Here is a 21,946-nt window from a genome sequence, read left to right as displayed (position 1 = left end):
AAGCTCCTCCTGTCGCCCACAATAACCCTGAAAAGCCCTGAGTGGAGTGGATGATAAGATATTCACAACTTATAAGGGAAGATTACAGTTATGTATCCTAATATGATATTATGGCCCTTGTACCCCGACCTGTAGTGTATAATGGAATTTATGTATTGTTGCAGCTCTTCTTATAGAAATAATAACCAAATACCAAATACTTCTACATACTATCTAAATACTACTTAATACTTGGTTAAATGGTTCTATTAGTTTTCAATCTGCTGGGTACCATCTGAAGACATCATGAGTACAACAGAGCTGTAAGTCTTTACAAAAAACTTTTAAAGTTTTGTAATGATTTACAGACCTACTGCTATCATTTTAAACACCAAATATTTTTACAAATGTAAGGCAATAGTGATCAAAACGTATAAGCAACAAAAAATTCAAATTAAGACCCACCTACAATGTTGAAGTAATATTAACAACATACACATGTAAGTGGAGTTATAACTGAACACAGATAAAAATATATGGACATCAAACACAGCTACATTAAAAACAAAATACTAAACATACATACATTTATGATTGGTGTCCTTACTTGCTACATAACAGCTCCACTGGATTTGAACTTTACAAAGTTAACATTTTTTTATAATAAATTTTACTTTAATTCCTTGTGGTCAGTTGACATTAGCAACCTCTCTATTCTGACTTATAAGGTTGTGTACAAGTACAACTTTGGAATTTCAAGGGAGTTATTGAAACACTTGTGGGAGACCGCTATGAGGGAAATATGCTCACTTTAATAAATCAAGAATCCTTACATATAGCCTACAGTACTTAAATATTTACATGTCATTGCCACATTATGTAATACTAATCTTCATAACAAAGAGCCGTTCACACTTGGCGCTCATCACAGTTTTGCCCTTAGAAAGCTCTCCCTTTGCTGCTGCTAAACAGTACATAAAGAGACATAAGGGGTAAGATTGTTGTGAGACTCAATTTTCTATAGCCTGCGAGCGGCAGACGTTTCTCCTCGCTCATCGCCGCAGAGGGCCATTTAGCCAGGAAGAATGTCTGCAACTCATCGACAGAAATTCCAAAGTGATGACGCAAAATCTGTCCGGAATCCTGTCAGAAGCGCTAATTGGTCGACGGAATAATTTCACTGTTTTAGCCATTGTTTACGAATGACAGACAAAAGACAAAAGGCCACAAAGGTCAAATGTAAACGCGATGAATCTCTAACAAAACAGCCAATATTTGTGGAATATAGTCTTCTCTAGAAGAAGCATTTGAGTTTAGGTGGAGCTCATTCGCAGATGATCACTTTACCAAAATCGACAAGGAGAAATGTAAAATTGAACAAATTTGCATTTGAAACCCCATGACTACCAGATTATTATGTAAACATTGATTTACGTCATCAGTATGGAATTTCTGTCGCTGAGTCGTAGACGTTCCTCCTTGCAAAACGTCCCCCAGCAGCGATGAGCGAGGAGAAACGTCTGCCGTTCGCAGGCTAGATTTTCTAAAGCACATAAAGTGGGTTCGAAAACTTGTACTCGCACTTAATCTCATACTCCTTATCAAATCTTAATATCCCTATTGCCAAAGACACATCCAGACTTCTCCACATAATTGCTCTGCACCAATGGTCCTTATATGTGATTACGTCAGATAAGCCAATTTCACCACCATCCCTCATTTTGTAAGCAAAACTCTTTGCATTTGCACACTTTGTGTGTGGGTATTCTTTTCAACCGTTATGCCTTGGGAATTCATTTATGCAAAACTTCATAACTTTACAATTTCAAAACAAAGCTTGGAGGTGAAATGTGCTCGTCTGACATAAACATGCATAAGGACTATTGAGATTTGTTACGACATTTATTTTATTGTTCTTTTTCCTATTCCAGGGCTATCTGCTCTGTGTGTTATGGTTTTTGAAGTCTGTGATGATGTATTTTTATAAATTATTGCATCAGATTAGCCGATTTCCCAAATCCCCAGTTTTTCAAACTGATTTACCCAAATTGAAACAGTAGTGTATTTTTACCCTAAATATTTTGAAGCTCCTGGCAATCTGAATTCCACATAATCTACTTTTCTCTAGGAGGTTAAAAACGATGAGGATGCAACTATAGTTTGTGAACTATCTCAGTGAGTGTGGCATTGGGCATCTTTACTCCTCGTCTATTATTGTAATTTAAGAATTATTTGCCTGGTCCCAGCATTCTCATCTCTCCAATGTCATTTAACAATAATTATGCTGAATTCATGGAACATGGACCATGCACTATTGTTAGCAGAACATTTCACTTTGTTGATAATTTCATATTTACAACCACACGACTGAAGTCTTGTATACCAGTTTAATTCAAAACATCAAATCTGAGTGAAGCAACTGAATGAATGACAGCATATTCTGAAGTTTCTCCTGATTTGTAAACTATTGTTATTTGGCATTCAATAACGAGTTGTAGTAATAATACATGTGCGTAATCTCTCGACGTAAACATTAAAAAGTTAATCAACTTGACATCCAAGCTGATGATGAACTCCTAAATAACGTTCAAATGTAAAGAGTTATCGATGATTAGGTGGCATTTACTTGCGATCTTTCGGATCCAATTAGTGGAATTCGAAGCTCATCATGAAGTCTATTTTTTTCCGGAACATGGTAATCAAGTTGGCAGACGTTTTACTAATGCCAGATTTTCATTAAACACTACTATTATAACCGTAGCACACATAAAATTAAATTTGTAACAATTCATGGTAGTCTCTTAAGTAAAACTAACCTCCTGAATCAAAATTACCGGCCTCTCTTTTCGCGCCAGGACTGGAAGAGCCTTGTTGCTTCGCCGCTAATATGGGGTGAAGACGGCCTAATGGAGTGGTATTTGCCCCAGTTAAAGACATTTCCTGATTCCTTTTGCTCTATCAAATTATTACACGGCAATGATGAAACATTAAGAAAACGTGTTAGGCTTAAAACAGCCAAGAATTCCGGTCAAACATTGCTCCTTGCCAGAAAATATCGCAAAGACCACGATTGTCTGAAAGAGAGATAACGCATTATGGGTAATACACGTAACGGACACGCGTGGTCACTGTATACGTCAAATAAAACACACGAATTGGCCTCCAGAATTCCTGAGCTGGCTCTGATGTCACAGGAAGCAGAGGAGTTATTTGTGACCCTGGCTCATTGCAGGTACATTTTACAGCCGATAGTAAGAGTCGCCTTTGTTTACTGGTTTTTTGTAGAATCGAATGTGAATTGATCAAACTGTCATGCTATAAAACCTGGTATTAAAATCCTCAATCCTAAATTATACCCACCAATCACTAACACTTGTACTCCACAGAAAACAGCATCAGGTAATGTTATTTGCACTGACTTGCAGTGAAGAATTTCACCCGTTTTAATTTCCCAAGAAAAAGGTGTCAACTCAAGTATAAGCACAAGCTTCCTCATCTTACGCTCTTATACTTGCGGTTGTCGCTAAAATTTCAGCGGTCAGCGAGAAATATAGCCGTAATTTTTGAGCTTCGTTGAATTTACAGTGAATTTAGCTTATCAAAGCTGCGTTTTTCTCTTTTTTCCTTCTTTTTTCGTGTTATATGTTGTCCTAATTCATCCACGTACCATTATGGGAGGTCTAACGACAGAAGAACTCGAGATTTGTTAAAGAAGGCTTTAGAGCCTCTACGCAAATTGATCGATGAAGTGAAGAAGTCTATCGCCACTGCGAACAATACTAACAAACCAACCAACTACTGACAAAAATGTATTCATTTATAAATTTAACTATTTTAGACTTCCTTCATAGCGTACAAATAGCGTTTTTCCTCTTCTCCCTTTTTTCTTTTTGTTTTTATGTGTGCATTTGTGCTTCAGTTTTCTTGCTGACCTGTAATTTAATTTTTATGCTGATGTCAACTGGCTGCCTGGCTCCGCTAGCCCCCATGGTTATTCCAGGCAGCCAGTACTCTAATTTTTACTTTTAATATTTTCATGGTTGTAATTTATTTTTGAGCAAGAGTGAGTACAAATAAAGATTGTTGTTGTTGTTGTTGTTTGACGAATAATTCGTCAAACAACAACGTTGATCGAGATGGAATACGCGCGGTTAAGTTTGAAGCCGCGCGAACACTTTTTAACTGAAGTTTTCGTAGCCGTAGCGGTCGTTATTACTTAAGCTCCCGAATTTTCGATACTAGAGAACTTCGAGGTTGAGACAAACCAAAATTTTGAGACACGCACACGAATGACATACGCCAGGTTTACACTCAGTTTAGAAAGTCTTTATTTTGACATAGTGTGTGTATAAATACGGGTACAATAACATGTAAAAATTACAAGTTTTCTGACTGCACATTTTGTTCATTATAGTACACTTCTCTTTGTTTTTTGTCGTAATCACAGCCAGCTTGATTTGAGCTTGGTCGGTGGTTCGAAGTGGTCCGAACCTATGATCTTTTGCGCAGCAGACCAGCTAACTAGGTGGCGGTTTCGACTTGCTATTGGCAAGGGTTCGTAAAATAGTGAAACAACTACTATCGAAAAAAATTCCCCGATAATTATCTTATTACAAGGAAAGCAAAAAGAAGCAACATTTACGCTGTTATTAAAGTGTAACTGAAGGTGTATAGCACGTTCTGGATGTCACGCTTAACCCACGTAAGAGTTGTTTTAGCCACATAATATATCTTATAATAACCGACCTCGTTCCTTTCAAATGGTTTAAAACAGACCGTGTTCTTTTTTCTATAGCAACATCCAGCCACCATTTGGCCTTGTGCTTACAATAAAAAAAAACATGCATCTACAATACCTCGCCTAGTCCCTGTACAGCGTTTTCCCAGGCCTTCTCGGTCAATTCACTACGATGACGTATCAGAGGCGAACGGACGGGAAACGCCCTCACATCTTCGCTTGGACCACGTGACCCAAAATGCTTTGGCCGCGAGGGAATAATGAGGCCTAGGGACTAGGCATTACAATACCTACATTTTGCAAGCAAACTTTATCGAGAAAGCGCTGTGAGGAAAGTTACGATTTAAAACCACCTCAAAAACCCTGTAAAATCAATTTTGCTCTACGTCAAATCAAACAATTATTAAAATTGATAAAAATAAAAATGATTATCAAAAAGACTATGGTGGCGACTGACTAAACAACGTCAAAAGACTTGAGTTACGATAACAGTTTTCACGTTGTTTGATCAGTCCGTAAAAGGGCCCAAGCTTCGTATGCCCTTGTGTTTTCATTGTAGCTCCGTAGATGGTCCACTTTGGTCTACGAAGTTGTATGATCCCGTCATACACTGCTCCTCGTCCTGTTCATCGTCTTGGGTGAAAAGGGAGGCGAGGTCACCCAGCGTTAAGTTGGAGTTCTCGCTGTCACGCGCTCCCGGTCTGATGATAGAGAAAACGTTACCCATTAGGCCTGATTTCCATATAATATAATCACTACGATGGCTTCAGTCGCTGCGACCTAGCCTCAAAACAGGGGTCATTTTTTCACGATTTTCGGGCGAAGGACGCACGAAGCCCCCGCCGTGCATATCTCTTGCTCCTCGCTCCCTTCGATTACCTTCGTTCGCCTAAAAAAACACGAAAAACTAACGCCTGTTCTGCAGGCTACTGCGACCCGAATATTTGGAATTTGCGCAAGAAACTGGGTTCGTGTTGTGTCGAATTGCACTATGGGAATGTTCTGGGACCCAGTTTCCTACGCAACCTTGTAAAAGCCAATAAGAGAAGAGATAGTATCCCCATGACAGTCCCATAGAGCATAGCCATTCACATGATCCAGTCTCAAGAACAACCTGTAAATGGCCAATATAATAATATATACTGAACTCAAGTCTATCTCAGCGATTTTAGTCAAAACTATGGCTACGTATACGATCGTAGAAGAGTTGTTTCTATACAATTGCTGCGATAGCTGAACTTCTTTTGTCGCGGACCTAGGTCTTGTGGAAATCAGCCTTGATGATCAAACAAGTATAGAATGACAAATTAACCAATTATATGCAAGACCAAAATTCAATCAGGAATATTCATCTGGTGCCAGTTATGGAGTGGTAGCCAATTCTCAATGTGAGACACTAAAGGCAGAGTATAACTGGACTTAATACAAACAATTTAGGTCATGCCCACTTGTCACGCAACGCGATTACGTTACAAGGTAAGATTGTTGCACCTATTACTACCTACAAGCACAACTAAAATTTGCTTGGCAGAATGTAGATCTAAGTTCTTCTTTTTTGAACATAAAAATTTCGAACATGAAAGCTTATTGTCAGTAACGAGTTTCAGAAGTAATGATACTTCATTTTTATATGATCGAAAGCTTATTTTGTCTTCTTTTTAAATATTTAAACGGGAGTTTGAACAGGAATTTAAAATGGACAAGTTACCTCACTGAGCCAGTTGGCTTTGACTGAAGCAAGGAGTACATCCGAGCCTCAACAGTTCCACGTATGATAAAACGATATACATGGGTAGGCCTGCGGAGAGAGTAGAAGCGTTTCAATAGGTAAACAAGGGAATTCTGTAGTCGAGTTACTTTGGGCAAATGTCATGAATTCCAAAGATATACATACACACGAGTGAACTCATAGTCTGATGTCGGTATCTTGCTACTGAAATACGCTTAAACTCAGCCGTCAATAGGAAGCTTAAACAACTACGACGACCACGACAACGACGACAACAACGTCAAAAAACAATTGGCTTAATGAGCAAAACAACAGCTCTGCACATGCATCACGCTTTTTAGTACATTTCGTTGACGTCCACTGCACGACTACGACATGAAACCTTCTAATGCGACGTTTTATAGAGGACGTGGACATGCGAGGACAAATTTTTCCTTCTCTACTTGAACACGGATAAAGCCCTTAATAATTCAACTCCAAGAAAAGTCGCCTAAATTTGACGAATTGATTGGTTCCAAATAGACGCGATAAAGTTTGAAAGGACGCAAATTCATTTTTTAGTGATGTTTTCACTGCCGCCGCCGTCGTTGTTGCTTAAGCTCCCTAATAAACTGTGAGGTCACCCACGTTAATGAATTCCTCCGCACAAAAGGTCCAAAACATTCCTATTATACTACTTTGGTGCTTGCGGCTTGTAAAATAACTCGAGCAGTTTGCAATTCACAGTGAAAACAGTAGTTGACACGACCAATCATCCACTGTGTAAAAAAGGGGAAACAATAGGAACTCGAAACAAATGCAAAAAGGGGATAAAGTCACTAAAGGAGTTTTAATGAGCGCATGAATGGCTTGGCTCGATCGGGAAAAGGGAGTAAATGGATTTCAATCAAAAGCGGAAATAATTTGAGTCTTCTGCTGACTGCGAGGAAGCTCTGTCGGGGAAATTGTTTCTCTCGAGCTTGGTTTTGCGTCACTGTTATTGTACCGCAGTTAAACAGTGACGAAACATTCTCGCTCGACAGAAATATCTATATATGATTTGTTCAGACGTGTTTTTTGTGTCTAGTGCTGCTTGCGGAAAATTTTTGACTTAACGTAGTAGTTCAAGTTCTACTTGGTTCCTCGGGTATTGATTGGGTAGAGTGAATATATCCTGATTTGGAATTCCAATATTCAGTCAGATCTTGCTCTACACAATAAGACATACTTGGTTTGACCAATCCGATGCACGCGGCCTACAGCTTGCAGTTCATGGGCTGGGTTTAAAGCGGGTTCTACTAACAGCACATGCGTTGCCTCTATGATGTTCAGACCATTAGAGCCTGTCTGAAGCGGCAAAAGTAGCACACCAACCATAGTATCCTGCTTGAACGTCTGTAGGTTTGTCTGAGAATAAACGAGATGTCAGGATGGATACAAATCAAAACCAGTTTAACCAAATTCATTCATTACAAACTGGCCACCGCTTAAAGCAGTGAGGGAACAAAAAAACTAAGGCTAGGATAAATTTAAGAAGATAAAAAAGGATAACAATTTAGTGGAATTTATGAGGATTTACGTTCAACTTTTCATTTTTTCCATAGTTTGTCCCTGTTGTTTTTAACTTCGAACTTCTTATATCCGCTAATGTGACTCAGTTTGCCAGTACACAATGTTTTCCAGTTATCATTTAATGGAGAGGAGAACCGAAGAAGTCATAAAATTTAAATTTGTGAAATTATGGGATTGGTCAGCATATTCAAAAAGAACTTGGCGAGGAGATATAAGCAGAGGTGTGCTCTGACGACTCCATAAAAATCGTTTTAATTTGGCTTGCATCGTAACGTTAACGATCCAGGCCTGTTTTAGAAGGATTTACATGAAGTCATCGGAGCATAACGGTGCTTATATCTCCTCACCAATTTGCACCAACAGGCTGATTCTTAGCAAGTGAACATTTTTCATCTTGTTCTTACTGGCTATGCCAACCAATCATATAATTTCACAAATTTCGATTTTGTGACGTCATCACTCCACTTCTCTATTTCGTATAGTGTTGCCCGGGTATCTTCTAGGACTCCGAGGATTTCTGGTCATTTTTCTATATTTGGTTTGGTTTTCTTTGTGCTCCAGTCTCTTCTAGGAACTGCGAGTCAACAGAGTAGTAAAAAATTTGCAATTTTGTCCCCAAAGCCTCGCAGTCGTGTTGGAATTTTAATGTATCGAACCAGGGCTATTGCCGATCCAACACGACCACACCTTCTATGTTTATGTAAATGAAGCACTGTTCAATCCATACACTACTGAAAAGCCGATGACCTCGAATTTTACCAACTTTCTGGACAACAGCAATATCCAGAGATTCGGTTGATCGCCAAAAAGGCGCATATCAAGCACTCCTTAGTTGTAATAAATGCAGAAAAGATCATCACAGTTAAATATCCAACTTACGCAGTGGCAAAAAGAAAGCCTGATTTCAATTTATGAAATTCACTCTCTAATTTTTATTGATCACTTACTTGGAAATGTTTGCTTCCGGTGATGTGCCTATACTTGACGCCATTCTCATCCAACGCTTTTGCGATAACAACCAACACATCCTGCCACTACAGGGAAATTAAACATAACATGGATAGTTACACAAAACGCGAAAGCTGAGTCAAATTAAGTCAAGGAATGAACCCCCAATGAGCAGACTAAATTAACGAAAATATACTCCTCAGTTGAGACAAAAAGAAACGATTCCTTGCACTTGCGCAATGTCCACACAAATTTCTACCACCAATGTGTCATTATCATATACGTTTTCACTCTTTACCCTCCCCTCCCCTCTCCTCTTCCCTCCTTATTTTGGCGGTCGCGGGACGAATGGCAGGCGGGGAATGCTTTCAGATCACACCTACTGGACTAGGGAGAGGAGGGCGCATTAATTTATGTCTAACGTTGAGTTAACAGTTCTTTTCAAGGTTGGGCACGCCACGTTTGCGCTACAAATGTGGGACGATTGGGTGAGGACTTGTCGACTTGGGTTGATTTTCGTGCGGTAGTAACACGTTGACCAGTTAAACTCACCGTAGAGAAGACGAGACATTTTGCTGTGTTGTCTGCTGACTTAATAGCTAACAGCGTACGGACAACAGCTTCAACTTTGGTTGAGTGGCTTCCCTGAGGCGGAAAATAACATCAACAAACATTAATAGCCACATATTGAAAACCTAAAGAAACACAACTTAAAGCAAAGTTCTAAAGGAATTAGCAAATAGGCTCATTTCAAATGTAAAATGCAAGAAAACGAGTGACATGCACAAGCAACTGAAAAGGGAACGAAAAAATAAGATTGGTAGCAATAAGCAACGCAAAATGAGTAACAGGAAAAAGTGTCAAAATTGGGATAAAATATATTCCACCCGAGTAAACGACAGTGTCATGTTGCGAAAACTGGGAAACAGGCTCCAAATTAATGACGCTATCCTTGGTTAAGATACATCTCACGTAGAGCTCACGAGAAACCTAATCGTACGAGTAAAAGTATTTTATCTGGTACCTTGACTGAAATATTCTCCCGGGACTCTTCTGTTTGCGTCCTAGCAGTACTGACGTATGAAATTTCTTGTGCAATGGTAGGTATGCGGCACATAGGGCACTTGACGTGTACGTTCCTGTGGCGGGGACCAACTCCGGCCTGACGTAAGAGCACCCAGGCACACTGACAGCAAATACAGTGGCCACAAGAGAATACGCTCCACTGAAACAAAATTAGGATACAGAAATGGAGTTCACACTCTGATTGGAGCGGTAACTCTATTTCAAAGTCGAGGTGCAAACGAAAAAGTGAATGTATGGTACTTAGGTGATTGAATAATGGAAAAAGGCTGACAGAGGCCAAAAATGGTTTGTAGCCAAGAACCATTTTCGTAAAGGAGAAGGGTGCAGTAAATGCAAAAAAAGAACAACGGTCCGTTATGAATACAAGGAATACCGTAAACTGCCGGTTATAAGCCCTGAGCATATACATCTTAGTAAGGGGTTTAAGGAGGGCTTATAAATGGAGGGGTTTATATCCAAGGGGGCTTATACAAACCGGAAAAGAAAAAGCGCGTCGAAACAAGATATAGCAGTGCTGATCCAAATACGTTTTGTATTTCCTGGTTTTTAACTAAGCTTCAAAACGTCATAATAAATCGAATTCAGAGGGGGGGGGGGGGGGGGGAGGGCTTATATCCAGGGGACTTATAACCGCATGTATGTTTTACAGGTAGATATACGCGTTGTATGAGCCCCCTACCCTCTCGGGAGAAGACCCCCAGAGAGAACGCATAAGGAATGGATCGACCCCAATAAGCATTTCTCAGTAGATGAATGGCAACAATGCAGGAAATCACCAATTGTTACCACGTAAAAGAATTGACTTCTTTGCTAACAGTTTTTGTTTCTCAGTTCATTCTGCCGCCAATTTATGTCAACTGCACATAAAACAGAGATGACTTTTTTATTTCTATGATTCGTTACAGACTGACGTCTTTACCTGGACACCCAGTTGTTTGACGCACACGGGACACAGTTCTGGATTCTTTCCGTCGTGGTACGTCTGCGTCTGAAAAAAAAGAAAATTAACACTTTGTATGAGGTAAAGTAAACTTGAAAAGCAAGAATGACAGGGTTGTAAGAACACTTGCTTCCAACCAGGGTCTTATCCAATCGATAGTTTCCAAACAACAACAACCACATAACTTCCCAGACTCGGTATTCTGGTATTGTTCAGCCGAGTTGCCAATCACGGCAAACACAGATAATCGAGTGAGCTAATTAGAATTCAAAGCCAATACACGTAGCCGGCATTGAGCGCGGGGAAAAAACGTGCGACAGAGTCAAGATTAGCGATCATTGTTCAGCTGAGACGAGAGTAGCCCATCACGAAAAACATAGATAATCACGTGAACCAGTCAGAATTCAAAGAAAATACAGGCAGCCGGCAACGAGCGCCGGGGAAAAAATGCGAGCGTCCAACTTACGACAGGCGGTCATTGTTTTGGTGTTATTTCGGCCTCACTAAGAAAATAGCGCGAACATTTTTAGCCGATTCCACAGGGCAACAATGCACAATTAGAGAAATCGTGAAATCACTTTTAACAAGCCGATTTAGAATCCCACTGCGATCAAACATTTTTTTAATATATTCCTCACCTTTGCCAAGTTGTTGAGATAAAGAAGCTGACCAAGCTTTTTCCTCAGTTCAGTTTGTGCGACTAATCTATCAGACATGAACTTGAGACGCTGTTGCTCCACCTGCAATGTTAAAAGCGAATTAAGACAACAAAAATATGCAAGAAATACCGTAAATGACCTAATAAACGCTCCCTGGGCGTCTATTTAAGTTTAGGGGTTCAAGCGGGAGGGGGGGGGGGGGGGGGGAATTTAATAGACAGGAGGCGTTTAAAAGAGAGGGGCGTTTATTCTCATAATTGCAACAACCTCAACAAAACTAATATGCTTTCGGCGAAAATATTTTACTAGTGTAACAGCGCTTTTAATGCCCGGCTGTACTTGCCTGAAGAGGATGAATAACATGAATGTTATCTGTAGCGGGTTCGCCTGGCAGCTGCAGTCTAAGACGTGTCGTACACATATCCAGCTCATCGAGGGATGAAACACGCTCGTGCAGAGCAAACCACAATGCTCTCAGAAACTGCAAGAAACAAACAATAAAATCATTGAGATAATATAAAACGTGCTCAATCTCTTATTCAATATTGTTGACCGTTTTGACTAAGTCTTTAGGACGAAGTTACTTTCCGTGATCTGATAACAGCTACGATTTCACATGGCTTCAACAGGTATGTAGAAATAGCAGCCCCGTCTACAGTAAAAAGTAAAGAAATTATATGGTTTCTTAAACAAGTTCTTGGGGCAAAACATGTGTAAACAAAGGGGCGAATAAATCCATAAATTTGCCAAATTTGTATAATGACAACAACAACAGAGAAACAGTCGCAACATATATCGCTCATTTCCAAGTAGGAAACAGAGAGTAGAACAACAATCTGATTTAAAGAGACAAAGGATGTTCCTGTTCCCGGTTGAATAACTCTTTAGCTGTACTGAGGGCAAAGTAGAACTGTCTTCCTAAAAATCTTAAGGAAAACATATTTGGTATCAAAACCAGTGACCAAACTGCGAGTAATAGAATTGAAACAAGGTGACCACTAACCTTAAACTCTTTTCTTAGACCCTCAATCAAATTCAAGAAATGGCGACCTTCTTGCTGTACTGCTGGGGCAATTTCTGCGGGAAAACAAATTGCAGTAAAACTTTAGTTTGACAAAGTGCCTAATGAGAGTAGTATGTATAAACGGGGCTCGGAAAAAACTTCAATTCCAGCTTGTCCTTTGGGCAAGCAGCTCTCAAATTTCCCTTGCCCGGGACAACTATGTAAGGCTCAACGGTTACCTCGCCCTGCAAGAAAATGTACTTGTCCCGGGCTATGGGACGGGACTATTCCGGGCCCTGATAAATAGTACTACCCAGTGCCGGATTCCAACCTTGAGATTGGGGGGTGGGGGCGAAAGGCCCAGTCTAGAAATGGGGGTGCTCATCTGGATACGCCACTGCTACCCACTCCACTTTTAGAATGAGAGTAAGGAACGAGTTATGATGGTATGTAAAGTGGTTCTAACTTTAAACCGGTCGACAAAATCCTAGGGCGTGACCATTCACACGAAACAACCTCTTGGGGGCGCCCTAAAGACTGGGTTTGAGTTGTTTCGAATTGTACCATGGGAATGTCTTGGGGACAGTATATTTCTTCGTTTATTGGCTGTTGTTGAGATTCAGAAGGCACCTGTGTGATCTCTATTTATTAGAACTCACTATTAGTCTTTATAAAGTTGTGCACCACTCTCAATACTTTCTCAACCTCAGACTCCGCTCTTAAGCCTCCTGTGTTACCATGACGATGCCAATCAAGGGACTCATCAGTCTGCAAGCTGTGAAAAAAGACAATTCAAAGGTTAGACTGAGGCATCTAGTATAATGAACTTGAAATTATCATACTACACTCGGCTACGCCTTATAGAGAGTTTGTTTTTAAAGCATCCTAGAGGAAGTGCGTGCTTTTATTTGCTGGAACATCACTCACATTAGCCATTCACCCTTAAGCGACAAATTCCAGTGATTAGCTATGGTTTATCTTTAAAATAGCACTACACTTTCAAGAAGACAATTGGTCATCAACTTCATGATACTGTCTTGATGTGTAGTGCTACCCCTAGCCTGTGCCAGGCTCTCAGATAGTATAGCGGGGACGAATTAAAACGCGCAAAGCGAAAATAAGACGCGCACGACATGGGCTGTCTCTTCCCAGACCCCGCGAGTTTTTCGCATTTCTTTTTACTGAACGACTTTTCACTACTATCTTGGAGCTTGGAACAGGCTATGCTCTCTTAGTCTCTCTGACAACAATACAAGAAATGTTTTGCAGTCACTGAGGGAGAATCAAGTACTGGACATTAAACTTACTTATTGTCATCCACTCCCTTCATTCCCTGGTGACCAAAAATGCGTGACTCATATTCAGTGAAAATGTCATCCACCTGACAAAAGGCACATCTGAAAAAAAAACACAGACTCAGAGCCCATCCACAGGTATCCGGATATTTTTGAAAACGGAGACTTTTTCTCCGTTTTATAGCCTTCTGTCCACACGTAAACGACGATTTCGGGCCCCAAAACGGCAGGTTTTTGGAAGCGGTTCCCAGAGTGAAGATTTTTGAAAACACCGGCTTCCCGTTTAAGTAACGGAGTTTAAAAATACAATGATGTCATACATCATACAACACACGCTCTGCAAGAGGCGCTATCGCATTTACATCCTTTTAGTTCTTTTGTTTGGATGAGCAAAAACGATTTAAATACGCCACAACTAAATGCGTACTTTCTTGAAAAAGGAGAAGAAAATCCACCTTTGTTAAGATCCCTAGTCTCACGCTAACCCAACGATGTTATACCTGCTGGCACGACTATCATCTGCTGGCCTCAAGCAACATTCAGCACTGGCTTGTACCATCTGAGGAGTGGGTGGCACCACAAGGCTTTCCAGAGACACTAGCAAGTTATTATAAGTGGACTGTGGACAGACAGAAACATGATGTATTAGTCTTCTTTCATCTGTAGCAATTGCCCTCAGTATCAAAGAGCATAAGATTACGCAACGGTGACGAAAACATCGAAAAAATATATTTCTTTTTAAAAACTTGGATGCGGACCTGACAAATCTGAGTCCAGGAGAATGCGTCTACGTTTGACAAATTGAGCGAGTTGAAGTTTGCTAGAATCAAGTGCAAATTTACTTGAAAGTTTCGCTACCTTCGCCATGTTGTGGTATCGTAAACTGGAAACCGGTCGTTTCGATACAAAGTCGTATTGACACGAACTCAAGCAGTAAAATTGGACAAAAACGTCGTTCACTTCAAGTATAGTTTGCGCGTGAACAAGGAAAACATTTTGGGTGAATATTCTCCGTTCTTTCAGCCAAGTAGGTGGAGCTATTTACACCTCGACTGAAAAAATTTGTATCGAAACGACCGGCAACCCTTAACCTCCCTATTAGTTTTACCAGTGAATAGATTAAAATGGATGGCTAGCATGGATTCGATTTACCAACTGGTTGCCATTTCAAACTTCATTTCCTTTGACATGGCAGATTACCAGATCTCAGAAACTGTTATGAAGAGCGGTCAGTGCATATGAAAGTGGAAATGATCCTCGTAACTGAATAAAGAACCTAAGTGGTTGAAAAGAAACCTGAAAAAATTCAGACTTGACCGGGAATCGGTGCCTGACCATTGCGATGACCTGCTCTCCTGTTGGCTTGATTAGCTTAATGGATACAGCGTTACGCCCAGACATCGCACAGGTCAGGGTTCAATTCCCGGTTAAGTCTGAATTTTTTCCGGTTCCTTTTCAACCGCTTAGGTTGTGTATTCAACTGCGATGATCGCATCCATGCTGCCACTTTCATATCTTTATCCGCAGTTCAAAATATGAGACACTTCATGTATTTCCTTTCAGAGGCCAACGCACTGAGAATCCGACGGCTGCAAAGATAGAGCGATTTTCGTTTGACCTTGAAATGAAAACGCGCGAACAAAACAGAAACAACAAACGAACAGAAATAGAACAATTTGATTGGTTATCACGCGCGTGGCTTTGGTTGGTTAAGAGAACGCTCGGGTGAAAAAACTTCCTTCATACCCGAGAACTTTCTAGAGATCAATTGATACCTCGCTTTGACGTCATACTGCAACACGATTGGCCAATCGAAAATGCCTTCTCCATATTAGGGTTTTCTTCGGAAAACGAAGAGTCCATTTTCTGATCTTTTCATCCGTCGGCTAATATAACAAAGAACGAACACTTACCGTAACCATCTTTCAAGGTCATTCGAAAATCGCTCTTTAGACTTGCTAAAACTTCACTACTCAAGTCAAAGTCAAATGGAATGTGGATAGATTGCTCCCTCCCGTCTCCCCTGAAGAAACAAACAGACGATTGGGGGTACCAAGCATCCCCCTCTTAAGGCTTTGTCTTAACGCCTTACCTCAATTAAGTCAAGTTTAGATGATACAAGATATTGTAATCCACGGAGGTCTGTAAACCTGCCAAAAGTATTGTAACAGTTAAACCACGCGCAAATTGAACAAAATACAGAGAACCAACGAAAGTGTAGACAACTTGCAAACAAATGTTACTGAGTTTATCTCCAGTTTCATTTACAATGGCTACAGTCAAACCTCCATGTTTGACTACCTCCCATAATCAATCACCTCTTATAAGTGACCAGCTATCCAAATACCGAAATTTACAAGAATTGTAGTTTAAACCTCTAGTACGCTAGATGAGGTATAACTGTATCCAAATTATGGAGAGTGCATTCATGCAGTGTTTTGCTCAAGGATTTGGAACAATACTCTAGCAAAATAATATTATAGCTAATAGCTAAGAAGAATAACTAAGCACAACACACCTTCCAATAGAACCCAGTTCTGTGGCAGTGGATGATAATTCATCTTTGATTCTTTGACAGAGATCACCTTCCATTCCTTTGGTTGCTGTATTCTGAAGAGCTTCCACCCACCATGGGGAATGCAAATCCACCTGAACAGAGCAGCACATGTAATTACAATGTAAAGACCATGCTCTGCTTCGTTGCTACCAAGATTTCCACTTAATCAGGTTACTGATGCATCTAAATGCTATTTAATGGAGTTAATAAAACAGAGAGCACACGTGTTTCACTGCAGTCAGCAGTGTTAAGAAACATAAATGCCAGCACTTGAAAAAAGTTTGAATCCCAGTTTGCTCTTAAATTTTACTTGCCCAGGGCCATTGCCTCCTCAGCCTGCATAGCAGGAGTTTGAAAGTAATATGGGCTCAAGAAAAACCTTTTTTTAAGCGCCTGCCAGGCAGGCTATTGCTTCCTTGCCTTAGCTAACGGTTTAGTTACTTGATGACTTGCATGTACCCTTGCCTATCGTTGCAAAGTTACTTGTCCAAAAAATCTACTATTCCCGCACAATGGGACAGGTCTTTCTTCGAGCCCTGCAGGCACCAGGATTTCATTTGTGCTCAGACTGAAAGACCTTTAGAGGGCAAAGTTAGTCTTTTTGAGCAGGTAAGCACTTGGTAAAAGTGAATTCCCCTCTACCAGAAGCATATAACCTCTTCCCCTTACTAAATAAATAAATAAAATAAATAACTTTAATAGTAACATCCTCGTGAGGTTTTTCAGGAACTATTTACAAACTATTTCCAATTTATAAAAGCAAAAATGACAATAAAAACTCGAAATGACAATTTATGATGGTATTCTACTAAAATCTAAAGCTTATGAAGGAAATGTCTGCCTCAATAGTGTGTCTTTCAGGGCGCGCTTGAAAGATGCCAATGAGGCACTTTGCCTAAGTTCATTATGCAAGTTATTCCATATGTAGGCCCCTCTGTAGGAAAATGTGCGCTGGCCTATAGCCGTTCTGTATAGCGGAATCTGCAAAGAGTTCCGTGTACGAGTGTTACGAGTATGTATATTTGAGCGCTTGGTAAACTTGCTCGTTAAGTATTGAGGCGCAAGATCGTTCTGACATTTAAAGGTCAAAACGGAGTCTCTATAGAATAATTGTTCTTTAACAAGAAGCCAGTTTAGCTCTCGAAGCAAAGGTGTTACGTGGTCAAACTTCCTAGAGTTTGTTACGATCTTGCTGGCAAAATTCTGAATAGATTGTAATCTGTTTATATTCTGGAGTGTAGTATTAGACCATACAGATGAGCAGAAAAGCATCTTGCTAAAGACTAATGATGTTATTAACAACTCTAGTGTTTCCTTGTCGAAGCTCCTTTTGACTCTATTTATTTGGCAAAGCTTTGCGAAACAAGATGACACTACACATGAAATATGGTGATCGTAGGTCAGATGGGGGTCAAGAAAGACTCCCAAGTCCTTGGCAGAGTCTGTTGGCTTCAGTGTTTTACCTAAGAATACCACTCTAGGGTCTTCTGGTAACCTGCTTAACATCTGTCTGGTACCGAGGAAAAGGAGTTTAGTTTTATCGGGATTGATAAGTAGATGGTTCTCACAGCACCACTGAGCTACACTGTGAAGGTCTTGTTCGAGCTTTTCAATGGCAGCATCAAGCTGAACGAGAGGAAATGACATGAATAGCTTTGAGTCATCCACATACGATTCTAGGTTGCAAAACGTCGGTGACGTGGGTAAATCGTTGAGATAAATGCAGAACAACAATGGTGATAGGATTGCGCCTTGAGGAACTCCGTGAGTTATAGGTAGAGTGTCAGAGTAGGTGGAGCCAATTCTCACGTATTGCCTGCGACCAGTTAAATAGCTCTTGAACCATTTGACAGTAGAGGGTGAGGCTCCTAAGATAGAGAGTTTGTGGAGAAACCTTGCATGGTCTATACTGTCGAAGGCTTTGGATAGATCTAATAGTACTAGTGCTGTTATCTGCTTTTTATCCATTGCTTCGAGTATCTTATCCGTGAGCAGGATGTTTAAGGTCTCTGTAGAATGAGCTTTTTTATTGCCGCTTTGGTGTGAGGTAAGGCGGTTGTTTTTCGTGAGATAGGCGCTGAACTGATTCAAAACAATCCTTTCGAGGACCTTTGAAGCTACGGCTAGCAGAGATAACGGTCTGTTGTTGGCAGCTTTTTCATGGTCACCGTCTTTAAGGATCGGAATCACCTCAGCCTCTTTCCAGTTGTCAGGAAATGTGCTAGTAAGGATAGAACAATTGATGATGTCAGTAAGAGGGCCTAGTATGACAGGGAGACAATCTTTTAGTACACGAGTGCTGATCTTATCCGGTCCCGGAGATTTATTCATTGGGAGAGATGTTACAATTTGGCGAACCTCTTCAAGTGACACTGTCCTTAAATTGAATAATTCCATAGAGGTAGTATCTATGCCAGTTTCGGATGAAAAATCTCGGACTATGATGTTATGTTCTTCCCTCAGGCGCTGTACTGCGTCAGCGGCATTTAAGCCGACTTTAGCAAAAAACTGATTGAATTCGTTGGTTAAGACTGTCACATCCTTTGTAAAGGCTGGTCTCTGCTTATCTTTGGAGGGGATGGCGCGATTAATAATTTTCCAGAGTGAGCCAGAGTTGTTTTTATTAGCTGTGAACTCTTCAAAGGTGTGATCTCCTTCAGCTTCTTGTAGCTGTTTCTTGACCAAGTCACGGGAATGTTTGAAATTTATCCACTCGGTGTCTTGGCGAGACTGTATGAATTGCTTCAGGAGGAGATCTCGCGATCTCATGAGATCCTTGATTTCCTGGTTCACAAAAGGGCACGGTCTACTCCGAAGTTCTATCAGAGGGATGGGTGTCGTCCATCTGGGTGGGGCTCACGGTTGGGTTTCAAGGTTTTGCCGTCCATGGAAAGGGTCTCCATCAACGAGCTGACTACTAACAGCAAGAGCTCCTGAGTGTCTTAGGCACCCACTCTCTATCAAGCAATGCAGTTTTTTAATTTTGTTTGAGAAATGAATGGGTACCCTATCAACACAAGGTAAACTGATTGAAGGTTTTTCCGTTCATCATTTGTCTTCCAACGCTATACAGTCGACTCCCGATAACTCGAACCCTCGCTAACTCGAACCAAAATCGATTTCCCCTGGATTTCCGTCATACATTCACTGTAATTTTACCCTCGGTAACTCCAACCCTCGATAACTCGAACTCCCGCTAACTCGAACCAATTTTTGTTTCCCCTCAGGTCATTTTCTATATAATTTTACCCTCGATAACTCGAACTGTGTTTTGAGCCCTTAAAAAGTCGGGAAAAAAGCCGTCTACGGGCGTCAGAAACATTGAATTTTGCATTTCCTATTGACGTGTTGTAGGAGTATAGTTTACTACTGGAGGCTGATGTTGATTGTCACAGGCTAACGTGAAGCACCTTTTCTTCTCAAAACAGTAAAACGCATGCTCTATTTAGGCTATGTTTTCTTACGTTACGTTCTGTTTTATAATCTAGAAATATCTTAATTTTTACTTGACATTTCTACAGTTAAATGTGATTAAAATGTTCACTGTGCAGTAAAAACTGTTTTTTACCATACTCTCGGCTATTTTCTTCGAACTCTCGATAACTGGAACTCCCGATAACTCGAACCTTTTTTCGATTTCCCTTGAAGGTTCGAGTTATCGGGAGTTGACTGTATATACACCACAATCCCATTCCCTAGTTTACATTTTCTTAGTGAAAAGCTTTTTTTTGCTATTTAGAATTTTCCTTTGAATGATTTATCAAAGTCCTAGCAAAAAATGTGCTGCTTCTGAATCCATGTGCTGCTTCTGTTTGCAGAGAGAGTCTATTTTGTCAGCAAAGCATGATAGACAGTGAAATTACTCTATTTAACTGAAAGACAACACTGTCACTAATATTTTTCCAGCCAAACACATTCCATAAGTTGTGGTTACTATTAGCTATTATTTTTCATTATTACTGAGGACACAATGAGCCTTCCAAACCATGAACACACTCACTTTTTGTTTAATTTCAGCAAGAGTTGATTTGGCGACATCCAAATTTTGCTGTGCTGCAGTTACTTGAGTATTGGCTCTTTGCATGTAGCTGTTTTTGAGATCTTTTACCTGGAAATAAGTCCAAAAAATGGCATAATTATTATTTTGAAAGGGATGAAAAATGAGTAGATAAGAGAGAAGGAATTGAGAGGAAAAGGAAGATAAGATCGTGGAAAGTTGAACATACTGGTAGCAAACAAGAGAGAAGGTGGGGGAAAAAAAGGGAACTTTATTTGCGTGTCAATGTGTTTAGCACGAAAGCACTAATTGGGGACACTATTTTTACGTCTTCTACTGGAGACAGGACCGCTATTTTACGTGGTCATCCCAGCCACGCGAAGGTCTAAACATCTGCAGGGCAAAGGCAGTACCTTCATTTCTCAGTCATTTTAAGACCCTGAGTGTTGGTCCAGCCCTGGGAATCGAACCCGTGATCTCTCGCTCTACAGTCAAGAGCTCTACGGACTGAGCTAATCCTGCCGCGGTAATTGGGATGGATAGTGTTGTATTTTATTTATGAGACATGCACAATTTTGTCAAGACAAGACTCACTTGATCCTGTAGTTTATCATCATTTAAAGTTCTTGAACTGCCCGAATGATGTTGATGGAGGACTTCAGACAAGTTGAAGAGGGTGTGTAACTTCTGCACAAAATAAAATCATAATTGTGGGCACGAAATTAATGACTATCGAACAAAATCAGCATGTAAAGGAAAAATACAAGAAAATTGGAGATACTAAATCAGCAAATTTAACTGATTTATCCTTAAAGGGTTTTGTTTATCATTTGTCTCACGATAGTCACTTAAATATTGGTCGTGACGTTTTGACTGTGTACTGCAGGTCTTCATCAGGTGATAGCGTTGATTTTTTGAGGAGGACTATTTCTACCACCGTGGTTGTTGGTGATAGGTATATCATCAACCTTGCTCATAGTTGGTGGTTTTCGATCCAAGGCATTGTTGGCATTATCAGGAGAGGAAACTGTTCCCTCAGCGGCTGATCAGCGGCTGATCAACGGCTTAAGTTATTCTTATTTAACTTATTGTTCTCCCATTTTATTGATTACTGATATATCTAAACATAGTCATCATCAACTGACTCTACTCATGTAATTACTTCCTTTTTGACTGAGAGCCGGGTCTTATGATGGTTTCTTCTGGGTTCCCTACAATCCGACAATTGTGTTTACTTCTTTTGTCAGTCTTAGCTATTGTTCAATAAAGAACTGTTCTGAAAAGTATGCAGAAAATGTAAATGGGAGTGAGTCAAGCGAAATGGGAGTGAGTCAAGCGAAGCTTTGATGTTGCATGGAGTCCCTCAGGGCAGTATTTTAGGTCCTTTATTCTTCATTTTGTTTATCAACGATCTGCCCTTGTATACAAGTGTTCAGTTGGACCTTTACGCAGACGATACGACTG

General features: G+C 40.3%; 2 protein-coding genes across 2 annotated transcripts in view; both read right to left on the bottom strand.

The window, feature by feature from the left end:
- The window catches only part of LOC140945933 (splicing factor 1-like), a 23,323-nt gene extending 20,259 nt beyond the window's left edge, over positions 1–3,064 (bottom strand). The window contains exon 1 of the mRNA XM_073394994.1: positions 2,796–3,064. Within this exon, the coding sequence (XP_073251095.1) occupies positions 2,796–2,916 (121 nt within the window). The 5' untranslated portion in view covers positions 2,917–3,064. The remainder of the gene's footprint in view (positions 1–2,795) is intronic.
- A 1,269-nt stretch (positions 3,065–4,333) lies between these two features.
- Positions 4,334–21,946, bottom strand: part of LOC140945198 (E3 ubiquitin-protein ligase SHPRH-like) — a 29,014-nt gene continuing 11,401 nt past the window's right edge. Inside the window, exons 15-31 of the mRNA XM_073394251.1 lie at positions 21,077–21,169; positions 20,486–20,593; positions 16,447–16,577; positions 16,021–16,078; positions 14,429–14,547; positions 13,941–14,030; positions 13,293–13,408; positions 12,634–12,707; positions 11,974–12,111; positions 11,610–11,711; positions 10,951–11,019; positions 9,970–10,170; positions 9,498–9,590; positions 8,945–9,031; positions 7,654–7,832; positions 6,426–6,515; positions 4,334–5,418 (exon numbers count right to left, since the gene is read on the bottom strand). Of these exons, the coding sequence (XP_073250352.1) occupies positions 5,268–5,418; positions 6,426–6,515; positions 7,654–7,832; positions 8,945–9,031; positions 9,498–9,590; positions 9,970–10,170; positions 10,951–11,019; positions 11,610–11,711; positions 11,974–12,111; positions 12,634–12,707; positions 13,293–13,408; positions 13,941–14,030; positions 14,429–14,547; positions 16,021–16,078; positions 16,447–16,577; positions 20,486–20,593; positions 21,077–21,169 (1,899 nt within the window). The 3' untranslated portion in view covers positions 4,334–5,267. The remainder of the gene's footprint in view (positions 5,419–6,425; positions 6,516–7,653; positions 7,833–8,944; positions 9,032–9,497; positions 9,591–9,969; positions 10,171–10,950; positions 11,020–11,609; positions 11,712–11,973; positions 12,112–12,633; positions 12,708–13,292; positions 13,409–13,940; positions 14,031–14,428; positions 14,548–16,020; positions 16,079–16,446; positions 16,578–20,485; positions 20,594–21,076; positions 21,170–21,946) is intronic.

This window comes from Porites lutea, chromosome 8, assembly GCF_958299795.1.
Source record: "Porites lutea chromosome 8, jaPorLute2.1, whole genome shotgun sequence".
NCBI lineage: Eukaryota > Metazoa > Cnidaria > Anthozoa > Scleractinia > Poritidae > Porites > Porites lutea.
This window is presented reverse-complemented; position numbering and strand designations above follow the sequence as displayed.